The sequence below is a fragment of the Cherax quadricarinatus genome, chromosome 45 (assembly GCF_038502225.1).
Source record: "Cherax quadricarinatus isolate ZL_2023a chromosome 45, ASM3850222v1, whole genome shotgun sequence".
Lineage (NCBI taxonomy): Eukaryota > Metazoa > Arthropoda > Malacostraca > Decapoda > Parastacidae > Cherax > Cherax quadricarinatus.
Window position 1 is genome coordinate 1624571 of NC_091336.1, and position 26805 is coordinate 1651375.

General features: G+C 39.3%; 1 protein-coding gene across 1 annotated transcript in view; it reads left to right on the forward strand.

Moving 5' to 3' along the window:
- r (carbamoyl-phosphate synthetase 2, aspartate transcarbamylase, and dihydroorotase rudimentary) overlaps nucleotides 1-26805 on the forward strand; it is a 1183622-nt gene that overhangs the window by 666602 nt on the left and 490215 nt on the right. The window contains exons 18-20 of the mRNA XM_070094236.1: nucleotides 1358-1480; nucleotides 18609-18768; nucleotides 22194-22325. Coding sequence (XP_069950337.1) covers nucleotides 1358-1480; nucleotides 18609-18768; nucleotides 22194-22325 — 415 coding nt within the window. The remainder of the gene's footprint in view (nucleotides 1-1357; nucleotides 1481-18608; nucleotides 18769-22193; nucleotides 22326-26805) is intronic.

Below are 26805 nucleotides of genomic sequence, written 5' to 3' on the forward strand. Positions count from 1 at the left end.
GTAAAGAAATTGCCTGCAACTAGTGGTGATGTGAGTGAATTTAAGGCCAGCAAAGGTTGGTTTGAAAGATTTAAGAATTGTAGTGGCATACACAGTGTGGTAAGGCATGGTGAGGCTGCCAGTTCAAGTCATAATAGAAGTGGATTCCCCTTCTAAACACTAACACCATCCACACACTCCCCTCCTACCATCCCATCAATCATCACCAGATCTTCATTAAAGGTAAGTGTCAATTATTCTATTGTTATTAATCTATTGTTATTGTTGTTATTGTAATTATTCTATTGCATTAAACTTAATATTTTGTTGTAAAATTTTTTTTTTTCATACTTATGGGTGTCTTGCACGGATTAATTTGATTTCCATTATTTCTCATGGGGAAAATTAATTTGACTTTCGATATTTTCGACATTTGATGAGCGCTCAGGAACGGATTAATATCGAATGTCGGGTCCACTGTATTATTTTTTTTTTTTTTTCATTATTATTTTTATTATTATTATTATTATTATTATTATTATTAATATGACATCCTCAAGACTAATAAGATATTCTTAGTGATTTTAATGTGTACCTGCACACCAGCACAGTGTATAAGTTCATTTAGGTTATGTAAGTGTATTATTGTAAGTTCTTTTGTAAGTGTATTTCTGGGGATGTGAAATGGACTAGTCTGATTTACATTATTCCTAATGGGAACAAATTTGTTTGGCAACAGCACTCGAACAGCCTTCTGGAACGAATTATGGCCCAATTCAGGGTACCACTGCATATATAAGTATAATTGTCATAGTACAGTGGACCCCTGGTTAACGATATTTTTTCACTCCAGAAGTATGTTCAGGTGCCAGTACTGACCGAATTTGTTCCCATAAGGAATATTGTGAAGTAGATTAGTCCATTTCAAACCCCCAAACATACACGTACAAACGCACTTACATAAATACACTTACATAATTGGTCGCATTCGGAGGTGATCGTTATGCGGGGGTCCACTGTATGTATAAAACTCGAAATAGCTTTAAAACACTTGAAATTTTGGAAAGTTTACAGACATAATGAAGAGACGTGGTGCTCACGAAGCTCATGGAGAATGTAAACAAACCAAATGGGGTGCGGTGACTGTCTTAGAAAGTCAGATGGGGGGAGCCGCATAGCAAGTTTTGGTCATAATTTGAAATGTTTGTTAGTGGAACACTGTAAGGCAAAATGTTGTAAAGCAGGGCCCTACTGTACTGAACCTATTCAATCAATTTTACAAAAAAACAAAAAAAAAATCTATATAGAAGGAACAGTGCTTACTCATTTTAGATTTACTAGCTTGATTTAATTTCTTAGTAAAAACCTTTAATTACAGGAACTGCAGCAGCCGACAGATAAACGGATGTTGGTGTTAGCAGCAGCGCTCAAGCAAGGCTGGGATATTGATAAATTATATAACCTAACAAGAATAGATAAATGGTTCCTTTACAAAATGAAAGTAAGTCTCATGAAGCTATATATTGGAACATATAAATAATCTTCCATATAAGTATCATTCATATTCATAGCTTGCAAAAAAGTATTGTTACAGGATTATTTAAAATATATTGGTATATTATTTAAAATGCAGTGGTATACTATTTAAAATATATTGGTTGGTAAGTAAGACACACAGGCAACAATTAGGCATAATGTTAGTGTATTGGTATACTATTTCAAATGTATTGGTATACTATTTGTGACCAGTCATTACCTAACAAACATTTAAATGATTTTAGATTAAAATTCATTGGTTTTGTTATAAAGACTATCTTGAATTTGAGTTTTGAATAAAAATTAAATGTAATTACTGCACTTTTGCCAGGTGTCTGGTTGAACACAGGTATTCTTCAGTTACAATGAATACAGGTCTCCCTCAACATTCGCATTTTCAACTTTCGCGGGCTTCACACATTCACGAATTCCCAACCGCCAAATTCCCAGCCGCCAAATCATATTTAAGTTTACCGCCACGAGTCCTTACTACCCTCCCTCCGACCCCTGCAACTGGCAGCCAGCCCTCCCACCACTGTGTGGTGAGTGTTTTTTGTTTGTTTATTATTTGCTATTAAACTAAAGTATAAATAATGTAAACCCATCCATGACTGCATATTAGAATAGCTATTCAGACAGGTATTGGAAGGTGACATCATGTGTTTACTCTTGAAAACAGCAAAGAATCAAACATTTCTGCTACTGCTAATAATAATAATAATAATTACGTATATTAATAATATAATAATAAAATAATAAATACGATAGAATTGAAGAAGGAAATTGTACAAAAATACGAGGGTTGAAGCAGTGGTGGAGGAAGTGGTTGACGCATCGTCAGTGTGGCTTTGTTTATGCTGGAGTGAGTATTAGTCTCCGTGCTCTTCCAAACATTTCACAATAATTCATTGTATTTGGTGATTGTAGATTGAGTGTGACTGGAGTGGTTGAGGCGGTGGTTGAGGCGGTGGTTGAGGTGGTGGTTGAGGCGGTGGTTGAGGCGGTGGTTGAGGCGGTGGTTGAGGCGGTGGTTGAGGCGGTGGTAGAGGCGGTGATATTTACTATCATATATGTTATAAATAATAATAGTACATTATGAATAACATTTATTATTATTATTATTATTACTATAAATGTTGTTAATATTAACATGTACTATTATTATTTATAACATATATTAGTAAATACCACTGCCTCACCCACTGCCTCTATCACTGCCTCTACCACTCCGGTCACTCTCAATCTACAAGCACCAAATACAATGAATTATTGTGAAATGTTTGGAAGAGCACGGAGACTAATACTCCAGCATAAACAAAGCCACACTGACAATGCGTCAACCACTTCCTCCACCACTGCTTCAACCCTCGTTTTTTTGTACAATTTCCTTCTTCAATTCTATCGTGTTTATTATTATTATTATTATTATTATTTATTATTTATTATTTATTATTTATTATTTATTATTATTATTATTATTATTAGCAGTAGCACAAATGTTTGATTCTTTGCTGTGTTCAAGAGTAAACACATGATGTCACCTTCCAATACCTGTCCAAATAGCCATTCCAATATGCAGTCATAAATGGGTTGACATTATTTATACTGTAGTTTAATAGCAAATAATGAACAAACAAAACACTCACCACACAGTGGTGGGAGGGCTGGCTGCCAGTTGTGGTGGGTCAGAGGGAGGGTAGTAGGGACTCGCAGTGGTGGAGGCAGTGGTATTTAATAACATACATGTTATTAAGGCATAACGTATGTATTTAGTACAATTTACGACGTTTTCATGTATTTTATGATTGTTCATGGTTCAACAAGTTAAGGAAGCAGTATTGTATTATATTTCTCTACAATATATTGGGGCACCAGACATTTGCGATTTTTCAACATTCGCGAAGCTCTTGATCCTCTAACCCTCGTGAATGTTGAGGGAGACCTGTATTCGTTGTGAGGTTTGGACTTATATTCAGTATTGTATTCATTGTTGTAGCTCCTAGTCAGTTAAATTAAAAATCATTGTTAGTATATATGCATAAAGCTGAAGCATATTAAGATGAAAGAAAACCTTAAAATATTTTCTTACAACCTTCTACGGTTATTTGTTGCTTGTGGTCGATCAAGTGTTGGGCTATTGTAATAATAATGAATGTGGGGCAAAAACACCAGTGTTGAAATGTAAGAGTGTAGAAAAGTTGTAACAACCTTGCCACTATATGGGGTGCAGGCAAACTGTGAACCATTTCTATGTGCAGGTTGTTTGTGTGTCAATATGTGAGGTATGGATAGATGAGGGGAAAAGTAAAGTGTTAAGAGTATGGCTTGTGGAACATGATAGTAAATTTTGGAGTCTCTCTCTCCAGCATCCTAAAGACTTTTGTTGGTATGTGTTGGGTATGGGTATTAAATTTGTTTGTTGTCTGCTGTTAAACTTAGGTGAATGCATTGACTTTTTTTGTGAGGGTCACCCTGCCTCAGTGGGAGATAGCCAGAGTGTTAAGTAAATTGAGCATAAACAGTGTAAGATGGCTCCTACTTTAGTTACGAAATTTTTGACTTGACAATGGCAAGTTTATTTTTGCATGATAAATGTTTGTATAAAGGAGTGTAATAATTTGGTGAACATGCCAAAGGCTCCTTCATATGCAGAGCATTTTGGGCACACTTAAGACAAACTTAAGATTAACCCCTAAACGGTCGAAACGTGTATATGTTTATGTTCTCTCTCCCAGTGCCCCGAATATTTTGAAAAATAAAAAGATTTTTTTTATTGAAATACTGAGAAAGTTTCTAAGTGTAATAGGATTAAAATAATAAAAAATTAGGGTCAGTACGTACTGAGATATGAGGCTGCAAAGTTGGCACTTAATGCTCACCTGACGGCAACATCGAGTCCTGCTGCTCGAGGAAGTGTTGCTGATGTACCATTTTTTCTCATTTTTATATTATTTTGTATAATTTTTATGTTCTGATAATTACAATTTATTGCATTTCTTGGCATTTCATAACCACTCATTGTTCTGACACTAATATTAGATACTGAAATTGTACTCAAATTATCACAAACACATTGACAGGTGGACATTTACACCTGCCTTGGTCATTTACTATTGTCTAGGAATATATACAAAGTATTCATAGGTCCCAGCAATGTTTTGAATACACAGAAGTATAGAAGAAGAATGGCAAAGGGAGGAGGAGGAGGAGGAAGAAGGAAGAAGCTCCCTTGAAGCAATGTGACAAGCATCTGGGAGGGCAGTGATGAGATAGGGGATGACATTTGATGGGCACCAGCGAGGGTGCAGAGATAAGATGAGTTAGTGCAGAGATAAGAGGAGATAAGCTATGACATTTGATGGGTGCCACCGAGGGTACAGAGATAAGGGATGACATTTGATGAGCTTGTATCTCTGTGTCTGATTATCTGTCTGTCTTGTTTCTGTCTGCTTGTCTCTTTCCATCTCTCTGCTTGTCTGTCTGTCTCAGAGAGAGCCACTGTGTACTAACAGGTATTCACATGCATTATATCTGCAATACACAGATAATCCGCACATAGAAGAGAGGAGCTTATGACGACGTTTCGGTCCGACTTGGACCATTTACAGAGTCGGACAAAGTCAGACCGAAATGTTGTCGTAAGCTCCTCTCTTCTATGTGCGGGTTATTTGTGTATCGTTCCAGTCACGGTATTGTGCCTTTTATTGTTATTATATCTACAAGCACAGTATAGCACTTCGGAATTTTTAGGTTATCCTAGGTAATTTACACTGTATAGTTGTATTTGTGTGTATCTGCGAGACATAGAAAGAGATACAAATAGACAGACACAGACAGACAGATACACAGATAGATACAAATAGATAGATAAATACAGAGATAGAGATAGACAAACCGTAAACTTGGGGTTAACATCACTTTCCTCTTAAAAGGGGAGTGTTAATATGACATTACATCAGTGAATCCTTGGTGTTTGCTCGAGCTGGCACTCAATTTAACTGGCGCTCCCACATGGTACTAAGTGGTCCCAAATTTTTTTAATATGGTGCACACTGAATGTTAAAACCCATTCTATGCTGACCAGGCATCTCAGGCCAGTCATGCCAAATTTGGAGGCAGGAAAAATAAAACGTACATGTGCGTTTGGGGCGCTAGCAGTAAGAACGTATATATGTTTGAATCGTTTAGGGGTTAATAAGGCAGTTACAGTGCAGTACAATATTACAATTTAGCACAGTTTAAAACAATGAAGTTGAAAGAATTTTAAATTTGAAGTAATGATTAAATAGTTGAGGAATCAAGCACAATATACAATAATGAAATTGAAACAATTTTAAGTTTGAAATAAATGATCAAATAGTTGAGCAGTCTTAAATTATTTAGGAGTTTTTTGGGAAGGGCCTGCATGACCTTCTTTACGTCATGGTATCTTAATTCAGAGGACGTATACCTGTCTTGCACAACTTTTGAGTAGTTGGTAGGTATTAAGTAAAGTGTTTGTCTGGTTAATTTTGGATGATAAGGTGATTTCTAATTAGGGCCTTAACCCTTTCAGGGTCCATGCCGTAGATCTACGGCTTTACGTTCAGGGTCCAAACCGTAGATCTACGCCATGAGCTCAGCTCACTCTGATAAGCTGTGAGCAGTAAATTTGGGCCTAGATATGAGAGAATATCCATGTGGTATGTGTGCACCACATAAAACAACTCCTGCAGCACACAGTGCATAATGAGAGAGAAAAAACTGAGACCGTAATTTTCGATTAAAACAGCGACTTTGCAGTGTTCTTTTGTATGTTTTTTATAGTTGTACACCTACCATCTGACTTATGACCGAGTTCGGTTCCGAGAAACCAGTCATAAGTCAAAATGGTCGTAAGTCGAACTTTACTACTGAATATCAACAAAACATTTTTGTAATGACTTTATTTTATTGTTTTATTTTGGTATTTCATGTTTTACTTTACTTTTTATGCTGTTAGTACTGTATTTTATACTGTAAGGTTTAGGATAAACACTGTGTACAACACAAGTAGTTGTTTATTTCCCAGAAATTTGGCATAAAAAACACGGTCGTAAGTCGAGTGGTCGTAAGTCGAGCAGGTCGTAAGTCGGATGGTAGGTGTATTTGCAATTTGATAGAATGGAAGATATACTACAGAAATAGAGTTGATTTTGATTGGTTTAAGTAATGGAAATGGCTTGAAACTGAGCTCAAAGTAGCAGAAATGTTAAATTTTTGCCGATGTTCAAGAGCAAACAAATGACTTCACAGGTCTAATACATGCCAGCTGGTGGGTCTAATGTACATTCACAAATGTGGTTATATCATTTATACAATTATTACAGTATTGCATAACAGTAAATCTTCTATTTTTTGGTTTGAATAAAAATTCATTGTGAATAAAAAATCAAAATGGAATTCATTTGTGAAGCCTGAAAACGTAACTAGTGAACAGAGGAAATGTTAGTTTAGTGCCAGGAATGCCTGTATTGTTTATCCTGGACCCTATTTTGAAATTGGAATATTTTGAACTTTGCATTAAATTTGCCAAATTACCAATTTCCGGTCACATTATTTTGCTGAAACAGTTGTCTTGGCGATTTCTTGTGCTCAATTGATAGAATAGAAGTAATACTAGTGAAATAGCTAAGAATTTGGTTGACTGGAATTCCATAATTGCCCTAAAATGGGAGTCAAAGTCGGCAAAATAGCCGATGCGTAAATATCGCTGACACATCAAAATTTGCGAGAGCATAATTTCGTCAATTTTCCATCAAATTTCGTACTTTTTGTTTTATTACCTTCAGAAAAAGATTCTCTACCATTTCATAAGAAAAAATAACGAGATTATTGTTTGAAAATTCTTGGACCCTGGTGTGCACTTAAAAATTTGGCCTCTGGACCCTGAAAGGGTTAAATTGATTTTCAGGCAGGGGCCCTTGAGCGTGTTTTGGCAATGAATTCCTCATCTTCAGAACCTTTTTGTGCATAGCATTTTTGCATAGGGAGAGATGGACACAAGGGATAATGAAGAGTGATATGTGCCTTATACATTGGAACCTCGGGAATCGTCATTAATTCGTTCCAGAATGTCCAAATTTGACGAAAACTGAAGCAGTATTTCCCATAAGATATAATGTAAATATAATTAATCTGTTCCAGACACCCAAAAGTATTAACAAAAAATACATTTTATAGAGAATAACTATAGCTTTACATACAGAAAACAATGAGAAATAAATATAAAGAAGTAATGAATTGGATAAATGAACATTTAATATCATTTTTACCTTTATTGAAGACTCTTGTTGGCATATGGAAGATGCGAGGAAGGGAGAGGGAGGAGGAGAGGTTATTGGTTGGAAGGGGAATCTCCCTCCATAAGGACTTCAGGTATCAAGTCGCTATCCGGGGCTACTTCCCTTCTTTGTCTTTTACTGGCACTGGACCCCTGTCGCACAAAAAATCTGTCCAGAGAGGTCTGTTTCTGGCGTCTCTTTAAGATTTGTCTGAAATGGGACAAGGCATTGTCATTGAACTTGTTGCAGACACAACTTGCTACAGCTTTGTTAGGGTGATATTTCTCCACAAAACTTTGCAGCTCACTCCACTTTGCACATGTCGTTAATCACTGAAGAAGGCACATTCTCCCCTCTCTCTTCCTCCTCCTCTGAAGCGATTTCATCAACAATCTGTTGCTGTTCCAGTTGAAGGTGTTGCAGCTCTTCAGTGATTAGCTCATCCCTGTGGTCATCCACCAACTTGTCCACATCCTGGCCACTCACATCAAACCCCATGGACTTCCCCAGAGCCCCATGGTGGCTTATTTAGTTCTTGCACTCAATGAACAAGCACAAAAAATAATGGATTATTACGAAATATTTCGGATGAACACACAGGGTAATGCTGACTCGACGAGAAACAAAGACAGACTGACTCCGAATGAGTGGGATGCTTTGTGTGGGCACGGGTAGGCATACATGTTTGGTACAGCGGAGCAACATAAACTGAGGTGATGAACTAGCCCGTAATGCTATGCATATAAGTGGCTTTGGCATGCTGCTCTTACCTGTATTTTTTTGTACCTCTGTATGTATGCTCAAATTACTAAATAAATAAATAAATAAATAAAAACTGGGACAAAATTTTCATGAAAAAAGTTATTGAAAGCTGAATTCGATGAAAACCAGGGAAACAAAAACTGAGGTTCCACTGTATTATGCCTGTGTGATCTGTTGTAGTTATCAATGAGTAGTTTGAGAGGAGGGTTAATATTTGAGTATAATGTTCTTTGTGGGTAGTAGGCACAATAATAAGTGTGGATGTTTTGTATATTAAACAAGTTAAGGCTCTTAAAAAGCAGTGGAGTGTGCTGTCTAGTGTAGGAGTTGGTAATCAATCACACTGCAGCTTTTTGTTAGGTTATTAAGGGTTTAAGGTGAATTGCTGTGGTTGAACCACATACACAAATACCATAGGTGAGGTAAGGGTAAATGAGAGTTGTAAAGAGCAAGAAGAGCCATTTGGGGTACATAATACTGTGTCTCTGAAAGGATGCCTACTGTTTTGGAGACTTTCCTTGATATTTGCTGTATGTGGGTCTGGAATTTGAGACTGCAGTCAAGGTGGTGACTTAGAAATTTGCCTTGTGTGTGTCTTGAAATGGGTGAACCATTTATCAATGTTTAGCTGCACATTTGAAGCTGTTTCCAAATAGCATGAAGTAGGTTTTGTCTGTATTGAGAGAAAGTTTGTTGGTAGTCATCCAAGTAGATACTTTTAGTAGTTTGTCAATTACAGTGTCTGTTAGTATGGATGGGTTTGGGTGAGAGAAGACATAAGTAGTGTCATCTGCAGATGAAATGGGTTTAAGGAGTTTAGATGCATTTAGGAAGTCGTTGATGTAAATGAGAAAGAGAAGTGGGCCAAGGACACTCCCGTGTGGGACTCCAGCAAGATGAGGTTGTGTACTGGAGCTGGCTCCATTTGTGTATACATACTGATTTCTATTGCTAAGATAAGATTTTAGACATTTGAGTGTCCTCTGACCCCGTAATGTTCAAGTTTTAGGTGCTATAGGTCATGGTCAACTGTATCAAAAGCTTTTTGTAAGTCTGTGAAAAGTCCCAGGGGAAATTGATTTTTTCGAGCGCCGAATATATTAGTTCAAGCATATGTATAATTGCATCATTAGTACAGCCTCTCCTCACTTAGCAACGTGCTCATTTACCAATGACTCGGACTTATGACGGGCTCTCTGACCAGTATGCGTACCTAAATAATGTATATTACAGCTGATTTCCTCCATTCTATTTATTACAATATACAGTAGTACCTTGACTTAAGAGTGCCCCAACTTACGAGTTTTTTGAGTTACGAGCCGCCGCTCGGTTGATTGTTCGCTTTCAGCTTCGAGCCAAAATCCGAGTTACGAGCAAGCTTCAGATATGCCGCTACTTGCAGGAGAGAGGAAATATCAAAAACCTCAATTATAGCCAATGTGTAACATCCTTTCAATTTTGATACCACTGGTAGTGTCATCCTGCCAGAATGTTCTATAATGCATGTCCTAAGTAAAGAGAAACAATTCTGGAACGTGTAATACATGTTCGGCAGGCCGGCTGGTTGGGTGGCCAGGTGGCTGGCCGGCGGCTGGCTGGCTGATTTACTTTGGCAGTCTGTCTCCTTCTGTCTGTCTGCCTGCCTCTGTCTATCTCTGTCTCACAGGTACACACAAATACAGCTATACATTGTGTAAATTACCTAGGATAACTCAAAAAATCCAAAGTACTATACTATATCTTGTAGTTATAAGACACAATAAGCATGTTCAGGAATCAGATGTTACCGACTCTGCATCGTGCGTAATACCTGTTGGTTGATGAGTGGCTCTCTGAGACAGACAAATAGAGACAGGAAGACAGAAAGACAGATAAGCAGAGACAGAGCTAAACATAGAGCTAGACAGACAAATAGATAGAAACAAATTGATACAGACAGAGACAGAAACAAACCGATAGACATGTTTATGTGTAACATTGAAAAATATAGCCAAGGCAGTGCACAATCATCAAATGTCACTCCACTGCTGCACTGTCAGCAATGGAGTGACACTCATCTTACACAGTGCTTCAAGGAGTTTCATATATACTCCAGCATTTCTAAGGCATTGCTGGCGAAAAAGGCAAAAATCATTTATTTAAAATTTTTTCTTATTTAACCCTTTGACTGTTTCGGCAGTATATACACGTCTTACGAGCCACCGTGTTTGACATATATATACTCATAAATTCTAGCGACTTCAAATCAAGCAGGAGAAAGCTGGTAGGCCCACATGTGAGAGAATGGGTCTGTAGTCAGTGTGCACCGTATAAAAAAAATCCTGGAGCACACAGTGCATAATGAGAAAAAAAAACTCAGACCATTTTTTTTTTTAATTAAAATGCCGATTTTGTGGTCTATTTTCGTATAGTATTTGTGGTTGTATTCTTGTTTTCTTGGTCTCAATTGATAGAATGGAAAAAATATTATAGAAATAGAGGTGATTTTGATTGGTTTTACTCTAAAAAGAACCTAGAAATGGAGCTCAAAGTAGGGGAAATTTGATTTTTACTGATGTTCAAAAGTAAGCAAATGATGGCATTGTCCAATAAATGTCCAACAAGCCATACTAATATGCAGTCATGAATGGGTTGACATTATTTGTATAATTATTACAATATTTCAGTAGTCTGCATAACAGTAAATCTTCTATTTTTTTGTTTGAATAAAAATTCAGAATAGAAAGCAAGAGTAATATCAGAGGGGCCTTGAGATGTGACTGATGAACAAAGAAAATGTTATTTTAGAGCCAGGAATGTCTGCATTGTTCATTCTGGACCTTATTTTGAAATTGTCATATTTTATAATTTTCGTGAAATTGGCCAAATTGCAAATTTCTGGCCACGTTATTGGGTAGTTGAAATTGGTAAATGGGCAGTTTCTTGTACTCAATCAATAGTTCTTAAGAAATAGCTGAGTTTGGTCGACTGGAACAATGGAATTAGCCAAAAATAGGGCTCAAATTGGGCGAAATCGCCAATTTGTAAATATCGCAGAGGTCACTAACTTTGCGAGAGCATAATTCCGTCAGTTTTCCATCAAATTTGTTCTTTTTTGGTGTCATTACAACCGAGAAAAGATTCTCTATCATTTTATAAGAATTTTTTTTTTTTTTTTTGAAATTTTGCGACACCAGGAGACACCTCAGGATTGGGAGTTGTGACAGTCATAACAAAAAAAATTGGAGTGGTTTTTTGGGGGGCTGGAACGAATTAATGGCACTTAAATTAATTTCAATGAGGAAAATTTATTTGATATATTAGCAAATTGAGTTACGAGCTTGGTCATGAAATGAATTAAACTCATTAGTCAAGGTACTACTGTATAGTACTCTACTGTATAAACATTTAATATATGTTCTAAAAATGTTATAAATGGTGCAAGGGTGACATTAAAGCAATATTAAAGATGGTTGCCATAACCCACTACAATTATAGTATGCACCCCGTTTAGTGACAAATTCGTTTACCAACGCAGTACAATGATCCCTCGTTTTTTATAGTTAATCCATTCCTGGAGCTGCTACTATTAACGAAATCTACGATTTGTGAATCAATTTTCCCCATAAGAAATAATGTAAATACAATTAATCCGTTCCTGACACCCAGTAGTATTAAAACAAAAAAATTTTTTACATGAAATATACATGTAGTACATAAACAATACAATGGGAAATGATGAATGAAACATTAACAGCATAACACTTACCTTTATTAGAGATTCTTCTTAGTGTATGGTAGACTGGAGGAGGAGGAGAGTGGATTGTTTATAGTTTGGAAGGGGAATCCCCTTCCAGCAACACCTCAGGTACCAATTGCTTTTCTGGGATTGCTTCTCTTCTCTGTTTCTTAATGCCACTAGGACCACCTTGAGTCACTGGAGTCCTGTCTCGCAAAATAACTGTCCAGAGAGCTGTGTTTCTGGCGTCTCTCTAAAACTTCCCTAAAATGGGCCAAGACTTTGTCACTGTACATGTTACCAACATGGCTTGCAACAAGCTTGTCAGGGTGATGTTTCTCCATAAAGCTTTCCATCTTACCCCACATAGCAAAAATCTCTTGAATTTCTGAAGAAAGCACCATCTTCCATCTCTCTTCCTCCTCCTCTGCAGCAAGATTCTGAGCTGCGATCTGTTGCTGTTCCTGTTGAAGCTCTTGCAGCTCCTCAGTGGTGAGCTTTTCGTTATGGTCTTCCACCAATTCTTCCACATCCTCCAAACTCACATCGAACCCCATGGAACTCCCCAGTGCCACAATTGATTTTACAACAGACATAGGCTCATCATGGTCAGTCCCAAACCCTTCAAAATCCCTCTTGTCGACACAATCTGGCCACAATTTTCTCCAGGCAGAGTTCAAAGTCCTGGTAGTCACTCCCTCCCAAGCCATACCTATAAGGGTTATGCAATGGAGGATGCTGAAGTGTTCTCTCCAAAATTCCCTTAGGGTCAAGTGAGTGTCTGTGGTCACAGTCAAGCACCTGTGAAACATTGCTTTGGTATAGAGTTTTTTAAAGTTTGCAATGACCTGCTGGTCCATGGGCTGGAGGTGAGGAGTGGTATTCGGGGGCAAGAACTTTACTGTGATGAACCCAAACTCCTTGAAAATTAGGTCATTCAAGTTTGGAGGATGAGCAGGTGCATTGTCCATTAGTAGCAGGCACTTGATATCCAATTTCTTTTCCAGGAGATACTCCTTCACACTAGGGCCAAACACTTCATTGAACCACTCGATGAAAATTCCCTCGTGACCCATGCCTTACCATTAGATTTCCAAAACACACACAATTTACTCTTCATAACATTGTTTTTCCTGAACACTCTGGGATTTTCAGAATGGTACACTAGTAATGGCCTCACTTTGAAATCCCCACTAGCATTAGCACAGAACATTAGTGTCAGCCTGTCTTTCATAGGCTTGTGTCCTGGCATTGCCTTTTCCTCCTGTGTAATGAAGGTCCTCTTTGGCATTTTCTTCCAAAAGAGGCCTGTTATGTCACAACTGAACACTTGTTCAGGTTTCAGTCCTTCAGCCTCTATGTACTCCTGGAATTCATGCACATATTTTTCAGGCTCCTTGTGGTCCAAACTGGCAGCCTCACCATGCCTTACCACACTGTGTATGCCAGTATGGTTCTTAAATCTCTCAAACCAACCTTTGCTGGCCTTGAATTCACTCAATCACCACTATTTTCAGGCAATTTCTTTACCAGATCGTTGTGCAACTGCCTAGCCTTTTCACAAATAGTCGAAGTCATAAGCGTATCTCGTGCTAATTGTTTCTCATTTATCCACACCAATAATAACTTCTCAACCTCTTCGAGTACTGGTGATCTCATTTTTGTCAGCATAGTTACCCCCTTTGCAACAACAGCATCCTTGATTTCCTTTTTCTTGGCCACTATGGAACATATGGTTATGTAGGGTTTCTTGTACATCCTGGCCAGTTCAGCCACACTTGTACCACTTTCATATTGTTCAATAATGTTTTTCATAAATTCAATCGTATTTCTCACCTTCTTTACCACAGGCTTGGCACTAGGAGCTTTCTTTGGAGCCATAGTACCTTATTTAGTACTTACAAGCACTAAAATAAATGGAATACAGTGGTCCCTCAATAATCGTCCGGCCTGAAAGTCGTCCATTTCGGAAACAGTCCTGTTTTTTCATCAATATTGGCTCGCAAATGGTCCGGTAACTCGCTAATAGTCCTTCGTCCTGGACGCGTACTCACGCTCTGAGCCGCCTCGGCCTTTCCTTCCCAGCCAGTGTGCCATTGTTTACCAGTGAGTGACGGTCCCCTCACATGCTCCTACAAAATATTTCATAATATTCCATTGATTTTAGTGCTTGCAAGTGTTAAATAAGCTACCATGGCTCCAAATAAAGCTTCTAGTGCCAGCCTTTTGGTAAAGAATGTGAGAAACATAATTTATGAAAAAGTTTGTAGAAAAATACAAAGATGGTGGTGGTAGTGGAAGCAGTTATGATAGTGGTTGATGAACATAAGAAAGGAGGATCACTGCAGCAGGCCTGTTGGCCCATGCTTGGCAGGTCCTTTACAATTCATCCCACTAACGAAACATTTTCCCAACCCAGTCCTCAATGCTACCCAAGAAATAGGCTCTGATAACTCTATCCACTCATTTGCAAGTCCCAAATGAGTGGATAGAGTTATCAGAGCTTATTTCTTGGGTAGCATTGAGGACTGGGTTGGGAAAATGTTTTGTTAGTGAGATGAATTGTAAAGGACCTGCCGAGCATGGGCCAACAGGCCTGCTGCAGTGATCCTCCTTTCTTATGTTCTTATGTTCATCAACCACTATCACAACTGCTTCCACTCTACCACCACCATCTTCGTATTTTTCTACAAACTTTTTCATAAATTATGTGTTTCTCACATTCTTTACCGAAGGGCTGGCACTAGAAGCTTTCTTTGGTGGTAGTGATGGTGGTAGAAGGTACTAGTGATGGTGATAACAGTTGTAATAGTGGTAGAAGGTCGTAGTGATGGTGGTAGAGGGTTCCTTCTTTAGTGATTCAGCGATTCTACCAACTCCTCCAGTGTTGGAAATAAATGGTATAAAATACCGACACAATGGAAATATAAACACAAATGCAGTATAATGTGATCCTTTATTGACAACGTTTCACCCACACAGTGGGCTTTTTCAAGTCACACACGGATCTACCTGGGGTTGGAAGGTACGAGAGTATTTATAGTCAGAATGTTGAGGTCAGGTGGAGAATGCTGCATCTGATGATCTACCGGGTGGGGTTATAGACTCTTGGGTAGCTTGGCAGGGGTATTGGACAAGTTGTAGACCTTCTGCAGTGTTCTATGTTCTTATGTGGGATAGCGATGAAGAAGTTTCTTGGCGAGTGGTTCAGCTATGTTATAGAAGCCATTGTTCTGGTTGAAATTGTTGGTTATAGAGATAAGTGATGATTCCAGGATTCTTCTGTATCGAGTGTTGTCTTCTGTGGCTGTAAGTCTTGAGTTTCTGTAGTTAATTAAATGGTTGTGTGAATTGCGATGTTGTACACAGGCATTCCTTGTATCGTCAGTCCTGCTTGCATATTGGTGTTCTGAAATGCGTGTTTGGAGGTCTCTTGATGTTTCGCCCACATATAATTTGTTGCAGTCATTACAAGGGATTATGTATACCCCTGCAGAGGATGGAGGCTTGTCCTGTCTACTACTGGTGATGTCCTTGATGGTCGTGGTTGTGGAGGTAGATACTTGGAATGATGTTTTGGCAAAGATGTTGGAAACATCTGCAGCAATGAGTTCCTTGAGGAAGAATGCACTATAATTGAACAAGTATTTTCTAAACTCCACTATCCTCGTCACTTCATCAGAGACTGCAGATGGCGGGCATTAAACATCTTCAACACACCCAGAGAAGACACTGCCGAGAAGAGATACATAGTCCTCCCCAACAACTCCATTGCCAAACATGTTTCCAACATCTTTGCCAAAACATCATTCCAAGTATCTACCTCCACAACCACGACCATCAAGGACATCACCAGTAGTAGACAGGACAAGCCTCCATCCTCTGCAGGGGTATACATAATCCCTTGTATTGACTGCAACAAATTATATGTGGGCGAAACATCAAGAGACCTCCAAACACGCATTTCAGAACACCAATATGCAAGCAGGACTGACGATACAAGGAATGCCTGTGTACAACATCGCAATTCACACAACCATTTAATTAACTACAGAAACTCAAGACTTACAGCCACAGAAGACAACACTCGATACAGAAGAATCCTGGAATCATCGCTTATCTCTATAACCAACAATTTCAAGCAGAACAATGGCTTCTATAACATAGCTGAACCACTCGCCAAGAAACTTCTTCATCGCTATCCCACATAAGAACATAGAACACTGCAGAAGGTCTACAACTTGTCCAATACCCCTGCCAAGCTACCCAAGAGTCTATAACCCCACCCGGTAGATCATCAGATGCAGCATTCTCCACCTGACCTCAACATTCTGACTATAAATACTCTCGTACCTTCCAACCCCAGGTAGATCCGTGTGTGACTTGAAAAAGCCCACTGTGTGGGTGAAACGTTGTCAATAAAGGATCACATTATACTGCATTTGTGTTTATATTTCCTCCAGTGTTGTTGGAGTTATATAGGGCTACAAAAACCACCGCTGCCTCACCACCATTATGGACAGCTTACACTCAGTGGCCCTTATATACCCAACAACAACACAACACAACACCTCTCGTGACATACGTAATGACTTATTTTATTCATTCTACAGTATATTCCATGTTTCTATGTTATTAATATTGTTTATTATGTCATATTAGTTGAATTGTGATAGATAAATAAGCCCTAGAGTTGATATTAGTGTCATATTCTCCAACAATAAACTTGCCATCCCTCCCTCACACAAATAGCCAATAAGAACATAACAGTGGAAGAACACTGCAGGTCTACTGGCCCATACAAGGCAGGTCCTTATCAAAATGACCTCCACCCAAAGCTACCCAAGAATTTACTACCGTACCCAATGGCACAAATCAAACTCAGCTCCTCCAACTCATATATTTGTCCAATCTCTTCTTGAAGCTACCCAAGGTCCTAGCCTCGATCACCCTACTGATAAGTGTGATGTTAAATAAGAACTTAAGAAAGTAGGAACACTGGAACAGGCCTGCTGGCCCATACTAGGCCGGTCCTTCACAAATCCAACCCACTAACAGAACAAATGCTACCCAAGTAATAAACTCACGTGCAAGTCCGACTCAAATCCAACCCCTTTCACTCGTGTATTTATCCAACCTAAATTTGAAACTACCCAAGCCATAGCTTTTAGAACATTGGAAAGGAGGAACACTGCAATAAGCCTGTTGGCCCATACTAGGCGGGTCCTTCACAAATCCAACCCACTAACAGAACAAATGCTACCCAAGCAATAAGCTCAGGTGCAAGTCTGACTCAAATCCAACCCCTCTCACTCGTGTATTTATCCAACCTAAATTTGAAACTACCCAATGTTTTAGTTTCGATCACCCTACTAGGCAGACAGTTCCACTCATCAACTACCCCTATTACCAATGTTCATTTATACATTTTATTAGTGCCCTAGAGTCCTTATGGAGGGGGATTCTCCTTCCAAATAACCTCTCTTCCCTCTCTCCTCCTCCCTGTCTTCCATTCATCAACAACAGCCTTCAATAAAGGTAACTGTCATGTTGAATGTTCATTCTTTTGTGCATGTAAATCTATCTTTTAGGTAAAAAAAAAAATTGTTGTTGATACTTCTGGGTGTCTGGAACGAATTAATTGGATTTACATTATTTCTTATGGGGAAAATTGATTCGAAAATCGTCCATTTCGATAATAGTCCCACTTCCAGGAACGGATTATGGACGATTATTGAGGGACCACTGTGTTATGAAATATTTCACTGGAGCATGTGAGGGGATCTTTGCTCACTGGTAAACAATGCTAGACTGGCTGCTGCCCCGGCTCATGCCGTGGGTACGCGTCCCGGACGAACTACGACTCGCGAGTCAACCTATGAAAAGCAAGCCCATGTTTATACGAAAATACCCCTATGATTTCCGACATCTATGATTGCCGAGAACTACGAAAAGCGAGGGACCACTGTATTAGGAACAGAACTCTGTCGTAAAGTGAGGAGAGGCTGTACTTTTTTCTGTCTAAATCCAAACTGACAGGGGTTAGTATGTTGTGGGATACAAAGTAGGAGTAGACTAGTTTGTGAATTAATTTTTTGAAGATTTTAGATAGTAGGGGCAAGTTTGATATGGGCCTATAATTTGCATAGTTTGCGTTATAATTTGCTTAGTGTCTTTCACTGTCATGCTAGGAAACTTACCTTAATGATATATTTTGGCCTAGTAAAGAGTTAGCTTTTGAAATTACATGTTAGATTCACAGACAACTGTATGTAACCTCTAATATCTAAGAGTGTGTCTTTTCCTCTCAGAATATTACCTCCATGTATGATCAGTTGGAAAATCTGACTGATGAAGAACTCTCGGAAAACATTCTGCGTGAAGCCAAGCAACTGGGCTTCTCAGACAAGCAGATTGGTAAAGCTGTCCAGTGCACTGAGCTTGCTGTACGAGCTCTCAGGGAAAAACATGGTTAGTAAAAGTTTAAAATTTTATTTTGTTAAAATTTTAAAATTTGTTTCAAGTTTTTTATTAGGATGTTTTTTAATATATGATTACATTAAAGAAGATTATAGAGGAATTGAGCTCAAAATAATAATAATAACCCTTTGACTGTTTCGGTCATATATATAGTACGTCTTAGGCGCCACTGTTTGACATATTTATACGCGTAAATTCTAGCAGCTTCAGATCAAGCGGGAGAAAGCTGGTAGGCCTACATGAGGGAGAATGGGTCTGAATGGTGGGTGTGCACCCTGTGAAAAAATCTGGGGCTCAGTCGTGCATTGTGGGAACACCATCTTGGTAGTCCATTTTCACCATGCCTTGCAGTAAGAAGTACCTCACTCCTCGACAGATTGAACAACACAAGAACACACAAGAAAGGAGGAACACTGCAGGAGGCCTGTTGGCCCATACTAGGCAGGTCCTTTATAATTCGTCCCACTAACAAAACATTTGCCCAACCCAATTTTCAATGCCACCCAAGAAATAAGCTCTGATGTGAAAGTCCCACTCAAATCCAACCCCTCCCACTCATGTACTTATCCAACCTAAATTTGAAACTACCCAAAGTCCCAGCCTCAACCCAACTAGGTAGACTGTTCCACTCATCAACTACCCTATTTCCAAACCGATACTTTCCTATGTCCTTTCTAAATCTAAACTTATCTAATTTAAATCCATCACTGCGGGTTCTCTCTTGGAGAGACATCCTCAAGACCTTATTAATATCCCCTTTATTAATACCTATCTTCCACTTACACACTTCGATCAGGTCTCCCCTCATTCTTCGTCTAACAAGTGAATGTAACTTAAGAGTCTTCAATCTTTCTTCATAAGGAAGATTTCTAATGCTATGTATTAATTTAGTCATCCTATGCTGAATGTTTTCTAACGAATTTATGTCCATTCTGTAATATGGAGACCAGAACTGAGCTGCATAATCTAGGTGAGGCCTTACTAATGATGTATAAAGCTGCAGTATGACCTCTGGACTTCTGTTGCTTACACTTCTTGATATAAATCCCAGTAATCTATTTGCCTTATTACGTACGCTTAGGCATTGCTGTCTTGGTTTAAGGTTGCTGCTCACCATAACCCCCAAGTCCTTTTCGCAATCTGTATGGCTAAGTTCTTCATCATTTAACTCATAAGTACTAGGGTTATGGACACTCCCGAGCTTCAGAACCTTGCATTTATCTACATTGAACTGCATCTGCCACTTTTCTGACCAAGAATAGAGTGTTTAAATCCTCCTGAAGTTCCATAACATCTACGTTTGAATCAATTATCTTACCTATCTTTGTGTCATCGGTGAATTTGCTCATATCACTAGTAATTCCCTCAAGATCATTGATATATATTATAAACAACAACGGGCCCAAGACTGATCCCTGTGGAACGCCACTTGTTACAGATCCCCACTCGGATTTAACCCCATTTATGGACACTCTCTGCTTCCTTGGAGGTCTTTTGTTCCCAAGTGATAGCTCTATCAATGATGAAAGTGTCAGTGAAAGTGAATTACATAGTTTTCAAGCGGGTGTGACCAAAAACAGTGCCCAGGATAACATAATTAGTGATGAAAACCCAGATGACCCACGACATTGCACCTCTGGTGCTAGGCTGGCTTGTTCACATTCACTTGTACCAGGACGAAAGAGGGAACTATTTGCCCATGTACAAGACTCAGATGTGAGCAGTGATAGTGATTTCAAAGCTGTTGAAAGCAGTTCTAGTTGCGACAGTGAGGGTGAATATTCCCCAGTGAAGCGACGTAGCTTGCGGTCTGGTAGTGTCATATGTTGTTCCAAGGGGAAAGAGTAAATCTCGGAGCACATCCCGTGGCCCTACACCACGACCTGATAGTGAAGATGACGATATTGTTATGATGGGTATGAATGGTGTGAGTGAGGCAGCAGGCAGTGGTGGTGGTGATAGTGATGGTGGCATGAGTCATGTGGCACCAGCAGCGGGCCATACTACTACCGATGTTAAACAAGTGTAGGATGTCTTATTCATCTGTGTATTCTAGTTGTTTTGTGGACCCCTATGATTGTAGTGCTTCCTTATCAATATAAAATAGTAGTTGTTTTGCTATTCATGACATGAATTAAATTTTTTTTTTTCAGTTGAAAACTGTTATTGTGGGCCATCATATCCTGACATATAGAGGTGGTGGCTTGTATCAGTCACACAGTACTTTATAAGATTAATTATATATTTGTCTGAATATAATGGTAAGGAAAGAGTTAGGAACATAAATGCAAGGATAGTAATGGGCAGAGATGCTGACCCTTTAGTTCAATTATTACTTCAGTCCCAATATGACTCGGTTTTTAGCGAGCCACTAACCAGACTGAGAGTCGAAGACCTAAATGAATTTTTTATGAGCGAGACACAGAATTTGGTAGATTCAAACAACAGTAAACCATCTCAGACCACTAATCACCCAACAAAAGGCTGCAGTCAGAATGATGATAAATTCCCACTACAGACAGCACACTTCACCAATATTCAAAACTCTAAACCTACTCACAATACAAAACATCCATACTTATTACTGCACCTACTACATACATAGAACACTTAACTCTGACATAAACCCTCCCCTCAAACATCTCCTTACCAACCTCAGCAGAACACATGGCCATAACACAAGGCACAGATCACTCTTTGATGTTCCTCGTGTCCATTGCACGCTATGCAAAAACTCAATGCACATAAAAGGCCCTAAAATCTGGAATTCATTACCTGTGAATATAAAAGAAACACTGTTTATAAATTCAAGTCTCTTCTCAAAAATCACTTACTCACCCACAACTAAATAAATACTGAGTAATTGTATCTCATAAATTGTATCTCATATATGTATCTCATTATTGTATCTCATAAATGTCAACCTGTGACCCAATCAAACTTTGTTACTAATTAACTTCATTACCTAACAGAATACTCCATTCTACTGATTACACAGCAACACAGTAAATGACCATATGACCTGTCTTTGTAATACTCATTTGTACTAAATTGTTATCTGTTTTACAATAATTTTTGTACCACTGAATATATCATTGCTTAGTTAATTTTAAGTTAATTTTAAGCTGCCCATAATGCTCTGCATACAAGGGGCTTTGGCATGCTGCACTTTAAAAATTGTATTTCTTGTACTTCTCTGCATCATGTTCAAATTAATAAATTAATAAAATTAATAAATAAATAAATATATGAAATTTTTTTTTAGTTCAAGTTGCTTAATTGCTCTAGCAAATTTTTTTTCATTAACTTTGTCAATTTAATATTCCTGTATGCATTTTTTATGGGCTGAAATGTTTGTTTTCACAGCTCTCAAGTATGTTATGTGTGCAGTAATGAGTTTGACTTTACTTGCTCAGGTATCCTGCCAGTAGTGAAGCAGGTGGACACAGTGTCAGCAGAGTGGCCAGCAACCACCAACTACCTTTACATTACTTACTGTGGCAAGGACCATGACCTTGCCTTCCCTCCAGGCGCCACAATGGTTCTAGGTATGTCTGTCTCTGCCTCTTCCTACACATCTTGCCACTAAACTAAGTTCTATTTTTTAATATTAATAATAGCTGGTATTGTGTATATTTCATGATGCTAGCTCACATATGTTTAACCCTTTAACTCTTTCAGGTCGAGAGGTCCTCTCCTAAACTTGTTCTCAGGGTCGAAAAATTTTCGGAAAATTTTTTTTTTTCTTATGAAAAGATAGAGAATCTCTTCCTGATCATAATGACGCCAAAAGTATGAAATTTGAGGGAAAACTTAGGGAATTATGCTCTCGCGAAGTTAGTGGTCTCGATGATGATTACGCATCAGCGATTTCGCCCAATTTGAGCCCTATTTTCGGCCAATTCCAGGGTACTAGTCGTCAAAAATCATAACTATTTCGCAGGAACTCCATTTTTTTCTATCGAATAAGTACAAGAAACCACCCATTTACTGATTTCAACTTTCCAATAAAGTGGTCAGAAATTAGCAATTTTGCCAATTTCACACAAATTTCAGATGATGCCAATTTCCAAATAGGGCCCAGAATAAACAAGACAGACATTCCTGGCACTAAAATAACATTTCCTCTGTTCATTAGTCACATCCCCAGGCACCTCTTACATTTCTTTTGCTTTCCACTTTGAATTTTTATTCTCACAAACAATAGAAGATTTACTGTTACGCAAACTACTGCATTAGTGTAGAAATAGTATAAATAATATCAATGCACTTGTAAAAGAATATTAGACTCACCAGTTGACGTGTATTGGACGCTTGGCATGATTTGTTTACTTTTGAACTTTGGCAAAAATCAAACATTTCTGCTACTTTAGGCTCAATTTCAAGGTACTTTTCATTGTGAAACCAATCAAAATCATCTCAATTTCTGTAATATATCTTCCATTCTATAAAATGAGACCAGGAAAACTAGAATACAACCATAAATACTGTATGAAAATAGTGGAAAGTCGCTGTTTTAAACAAAAAACATGGTCAAAGTTTTTTTTTTTCTCATTACGCACTGTGTGCTGCAGGATTTTTTTTATATTGTGCACGCTGACCACATAGACCCATTCTTTCATACATAGGCCTACCAGCTTTCTCTTAGTAGATTTGAAGGCGCTAGAATTTAGGCACACTAGTACATCAATAACCCTAGTGAGTAAGCCATACTAGTACGTCGGAAACCCTGAAAGGGTTAACTGCCCAAACATGCATCTACATTCTTGCTTCTAGCACTCCAAACATACATTGACATTTTATTTTTCCTTCAAATTTGACACTAGAGGTCTCGTATGCCTAGGTAGTATAGAATCTTTTTCTGAAAGTAATAAAACAAAGTACAAAATTTGATGGAAAATTGATGAAATTATGCTCTCGCGAATTTTGAGGTGTCAGCGATATTTACGAATCGGCGATTTTGCCGACTTCGACTCCCATTTTAGGTCAATTACATTATTTCAGCCGACCAAATTCTTAGCTATTTCATTAGTATTACTTCTATTCTATCGATTGAGCACAAGAAATCACCAAGTCGGCTGTTTCAATTACAAAATAAAGTGATCGGAAATTGGTAATTTGGCCAATTTAACACAGTTCAAAATATTCCAGTTTCAAAATAGGGTCCAGAATAAACAATGTAGGTATTCCTGGCACTAAACTAACATTTCCTCTGTTCATTAGTTACATATTGAGGCTTTACAAATGAATTCCATTTTGATTTTTTATTCACATAATGAATTTTTATTCAAACCAAAAAATAGAAGATTTACTGTTATGCAATATTGTAATAATTGTATAAATATCATCACCACATTTGTGAATGTATGTTAGACCCACCAGCTGGCGTGTATTAGATGTGTGAAGTCGTTTGTTTAATCTTGAACATCGGCAAAAATTTAACATTTCCGCTACTTTGAGCTCGGTTTCAAGCCATTTCCAGTGCTAAAACCAATCAAAATCATCTCTATTTCTGTAATATGTCTTCCATTCTATGAAATGAGACCAAGTAATCGCAGATACAACTATAAAAAAACATACAAAAAACACTGCAGATTCACTGTTTTAATCGAAAATCACAGTCTCGGTTTTTTCCTCTCGTTATACACTGTGTGCTGCAGGATTTGTTTTATGTGGTGAACACATACCACATAGATGTATTCTATCATATCTAGGCCCAAATTTACTACTCACAGCTTATCAGAGTGAGCTGAGCTCATGGCGTAGGTCTATGGTTTAGACCCTGAACGTAAAGCCATAGATATACGGCATGGACCCTGAAAGGGTTACCACTCAGTGTGTGCAGTATTAAAAAAAACCTGCGACCATTTGGTACCTTGTGGGAACACCAGTTAATTTGAGCGCCAGCTAGAGCAAACAGCGTGACAAACCCCAGAGAGGGGCGGAGACGGAGAGGGGCGGAGACGGGGAGGGGCGGAGACGGGGAGGGGCGGAGACGGGGAGGGGCGGAGACGGGGAGGGGCGGAGACGGGGAGGGGCGGAGACGGGGAGGGGCGGAGACGAGACGGGGAGGGGCGGAGACGGGGAGGGGCGGAGACGGGGAGGGGCGGAGACGGGGAGGGGCGGAGACGGGGAGGGGCGGAGACGGGGAGGGGCGGAGACGGGGAGGGGCGGAGACGGGGAGGGGCGGAGACGGGGAGGGGCGGAGACGGGGAGGGGCGGAGACGGGGAGGGGCGGAGACGGGGAGGGGTGGAGACGGGGAGGGAGAGAGAGAGAGAGAGTGAGGTGATGAGTCCACGTGCACAACCTGGCTATGGGAAAGAGGTAATTGGCCAGCCCTTTGCTCTGAGCTCACCACCACTGTTTAGAATGCTCTTCTTCAAGGGGATGTTGACAGCCAAGTGAAAGCCTTCACTGGACACATCCTTAATCTAAAACAAGAACACATTTCTCATTGGCAATGTGTGACGAAACCTACAGATCAGCCTTGGTTTGGCTTTTGTTGCAGAGAGGCTTATACTGCTAAGTACAAGGCATGGCGAAGGTATAATAGACATCCTACCACCTATAACAGGAACTTGCACAGGCAAGCCTGTAGGCATATGGGTGACATTCAAAAGTGGGCCATTGCTAAATGGGAGGTGGACACACAAAGCTAGCATCAGGTAGAGTAGGCTCCAAAATCTGGTGGTCCCTGGTCAAGGACAGACAAGGTTATCTGCCTGATGAACTCACTCCACCTCTAAATCAACAGGATGGGACCACCTCTACTAGTAGTCAAGAGAAAGCCGACTTCTTTGCCGAACACTTTGCTTCCAAAATCAAGTTCCTGGTCCAGCAAGGGACTCTCCTTGGCTAGCTGCAAGAACTTTGTCAAAACTGCCAGTGGCGACAATAAGGCAGGAGGAGGTGTATTTCTATTTTAAATCACTTGATTAAGAAAAAGCTGAGGGCACACACAAGTTAAGCCCAAGATTTCTGGGCAATGTGCAGACCAGCTAGCAGTACCTCTGACTCGCATCTTTCAGCACTGCCTAGTACAGTGTAAATGGCCTTCTCTGTGGAAAGAGGCAACTGTAATCTCTGTTCACAAAAAGAAAAGCAGAGCAGAAATCAGCAACTACAGACCAGTGTCACTGCTGTCAATCACTGGCAAGATCCTTGAGACTGTAATCTCAAGACAAATGACTACCACTCACTACTTTGTGACCGTCAATATGGCTTCAGGAAAGGTTACTCTGCTGCTGATCTATTGTTAAACCTCTCCACTAGGTGGCACCAGTCACTGAATGAATCCAAAGTCAGCTGTGTGGTAGCACTGGACATTGCTTTCGACCAGGTGTGGCACCGGGGCCTCTTAGCAAAACTGCAAGCTCTGGGAATTGCAGGCTCTACGCTATGTCTCCTCAGTGATTACCTTCATGGTAGATCTCTAATGGTAGTTCTCATTGGAATGGAAACAAGAAGACATCCTATTGGGGCAAGTGTTCCACAAAGAAGCATACTGGGACCATTGTTATGGAATGTCTACTTCAGTGACCTCCTTCATCTCATCCCAGAATCCCATGCATATGCAGACGACTGTACACTGACATTCACTTATCGAAGAGATGAAATGCCAGCTGCTCTAATTACATCAATCACCAGCTAAGAGCTATATCAGCTTGAGGAAATAGATGGCAAGTAATATTTGCACCTGAGAAAATACAAATAATGATGGTCTCTAGGCCAGTGCAGTATTAAGGATGAATCGGAGGGTGTTGGCACTTGGGGAAGAAGTTGATATCCTTGGGGTGAAATTCGACTCCAAACTGACCATGAAGAATCACGTTGTAAATCTTGCAAACAAGATAGCCAGGAAGCTTAAAGCACTTCACCAGTATCTCGCATCTGCTTGACAGTAGGGGTTGCAAAATTCTGTATGAGGCACAAGTACGCTCACATCTTGAGTATGTTCCACTTTCTTGGTTTACCTGCCCCCCCTTCTCATCTGCGACTGCTTGACAGAGTAGAGAACAGAGCAAGCT